At 39.7% G+C, this 1,777-nt stretch overlaps 1 protein-coding gene across 2 annotated transcripts in view; it reads right to left on the bottom strand.

The window, feature by feature from the left end:
* Positions 1-1,777, bottom strand: part of LOC105264015 (uncharacterized) — a 5,998-nt gene that overhangs the window by 2,256 nt on the left and 1,965 nt on the right. Inside the window, exons 3-4 of one of the 2 annotated variants that reach the window (XM_011300571.1) lie at positions 393-482; positions 203-277 (exon numbers count right to left, since the gene is read on the bottom strand). In XM_011300571.1, the coding sequence (XP_011298873.1) occupies positions 203-277; positions 393-482 (165 nt within the window). The remainder of the gene's footprint in view (positions 1-202; positions 278-392; positions 483-1,777) is intronic. The other variant, XM_011300573.1, reaches the window with a different exon arrangement.

The following is a 1,777-nucleotide window of genomic DNA, read 5'->3' on the forward strand; positions in this document are numbered from 1 at the left end:
CCCCCCCAAATGAATACCGTTTTATTACAGAAATTATTTTTGGTTTGGAATGTAGAACTTCGAAGGCTAGTGATCGTCTCGCGAGGGGAAGAACATGCGCTTGCGAGTGGTAACTGGGCAAAAATCGAAATCGTATACAAATTTCAAGAGTACGAAGAGGAGCCAAGTGCTCAGTAGATAAAAAAAGTAGATTGTTATGTACAAGTCTCGATGATCTTCTCGAGATTTCCGGGACTCGGCTCTGGAAGAATCAAGGACAACCTCTTCGACCGGGGATCTAGAAATATTCGTGGGAGTTAGAGAATCGCTCTTGATTTCCATTTTTCTCTCATTCTTCATCATTGCATGCATTAAACCAGAAGGATGACTAAAACAGAATTTCAATGACTTACAGATCATCACGACTGATCCTCTCCTGGTACGCCCAGTTCGCAAGATAATCCGGCTCCAACACTCGCTTCCTCTGAAGATATCTGTAACTCCTGCATACAGAAAATTCCCAAAAAATTCATCAAAAATCGCGGTAATGTATCTTGAGATTAGAATAATTACGGGAGTCCTAGAAAGTCATTAAAAATTGTTGCATTCTGAATTATGAATATTTATTTATGGATTAATTTAGCGGTGGTTCAATAAAAATAAATAGATAATTGAAGTATTTGGTAATTATCTGATTAACTGAGTCTTAAGTAGAATTCTCTAAAAATATAAAAAATGTAAATAATGCAAAGAACAGGTAATAATAATATAATATAATGATATAATGTAATATAAATATAATAATAATAATATACATCGTGGGATGAAAAGAGGATTGACTGAAGTAGAGGCTCAGTTCTGGGGGTTGGAGTGACCCCAGCGGCATCGTAGTACTGCACCCCAAGAGAGGGAGGGCGCCACACACAATGGGGGTGTCGTCCCGTCATGAAAATCGAGGAGGTATTCACTGAAATGTGAAAATTCAAAATTTTTGAAAAAGTATCAGGGGAGCATGAAAATAAAGGAGGTATTCACTGAAATTTGAAATTTCGAAATTTTCAAAAAAGTATCAGAGGAGCATGAAAATCGAGGAGGTATTCACTGAAATTTGAAAATTCAAAATTTTCAAAAAAGTATCAGGGGGGCATGAAAATCGAGGAGGCATTCACTGAAATTGAAAAATTTAAAAGTTTCAAAAAAGTATCAGGGGAGCATAAAAATCGAGGAGGTATTCACTGAAATTGAAAAATCTAAAATTTTCAGAAAATAAAATTGACCCAGTCAGAGGGACCCCAATTGGTCCCTCTGACAGCGGGACTGCTACTGAGGCAGTAGCAGTTACCGAGTCGGCTAACGGGCAGACCCCCCACCATTGGGTGCGGCCCCCTCTTTCTCTTGGGGTCAGGTACTCCCCCAGAACTGAGCCACTCATTGGGGGTTTGAGTGACCCCACCGGCATTGTAGTAACTCACCCCAAAAGAAAGAGGGGGCCGCACCCAATGGTGGGGGGTCTGCCCGTCAGCCGACTCGGTAACTGCCTCAGTAGCAGTCCCGCTGTCAGAGGGACCAATTGACCGGGTGAATTTTATTTTCTGAAAATTTTAGATTTTTCAATTTCAGTGAATACCTCCTCGATTATCATGCTCCCCTGATACTTTTCGAAAAACTTCAAATTTCAGTGAGTACCTCCTCAATTTTCATGTTCCCCTGATACTTTTTCAAAAATTTTGAATTTTCACATTTCAGTGAATACTTCCTCAATTGTCATGCCCTCCTGATACTTTTTCAAAAATTTCGA

The sequence above is a fragment of the Fopius arisanus genome, unplaced genomic scaffold (assembly GCF_000806365.1).
Source record: "Fopius arisanus strain USDA-PBARC FA_bdor unplaced genomic scaffold, ASM80636v1 scaffold00018, whole genome shotgun sequence".
Taxonomy (NCBI): domain Eukaryota; kingdom Metazoa; phylum Arthropoda; class Insecta; order Hymenoptera; family Braconidae; genus Fopius; species Fopius arisanus.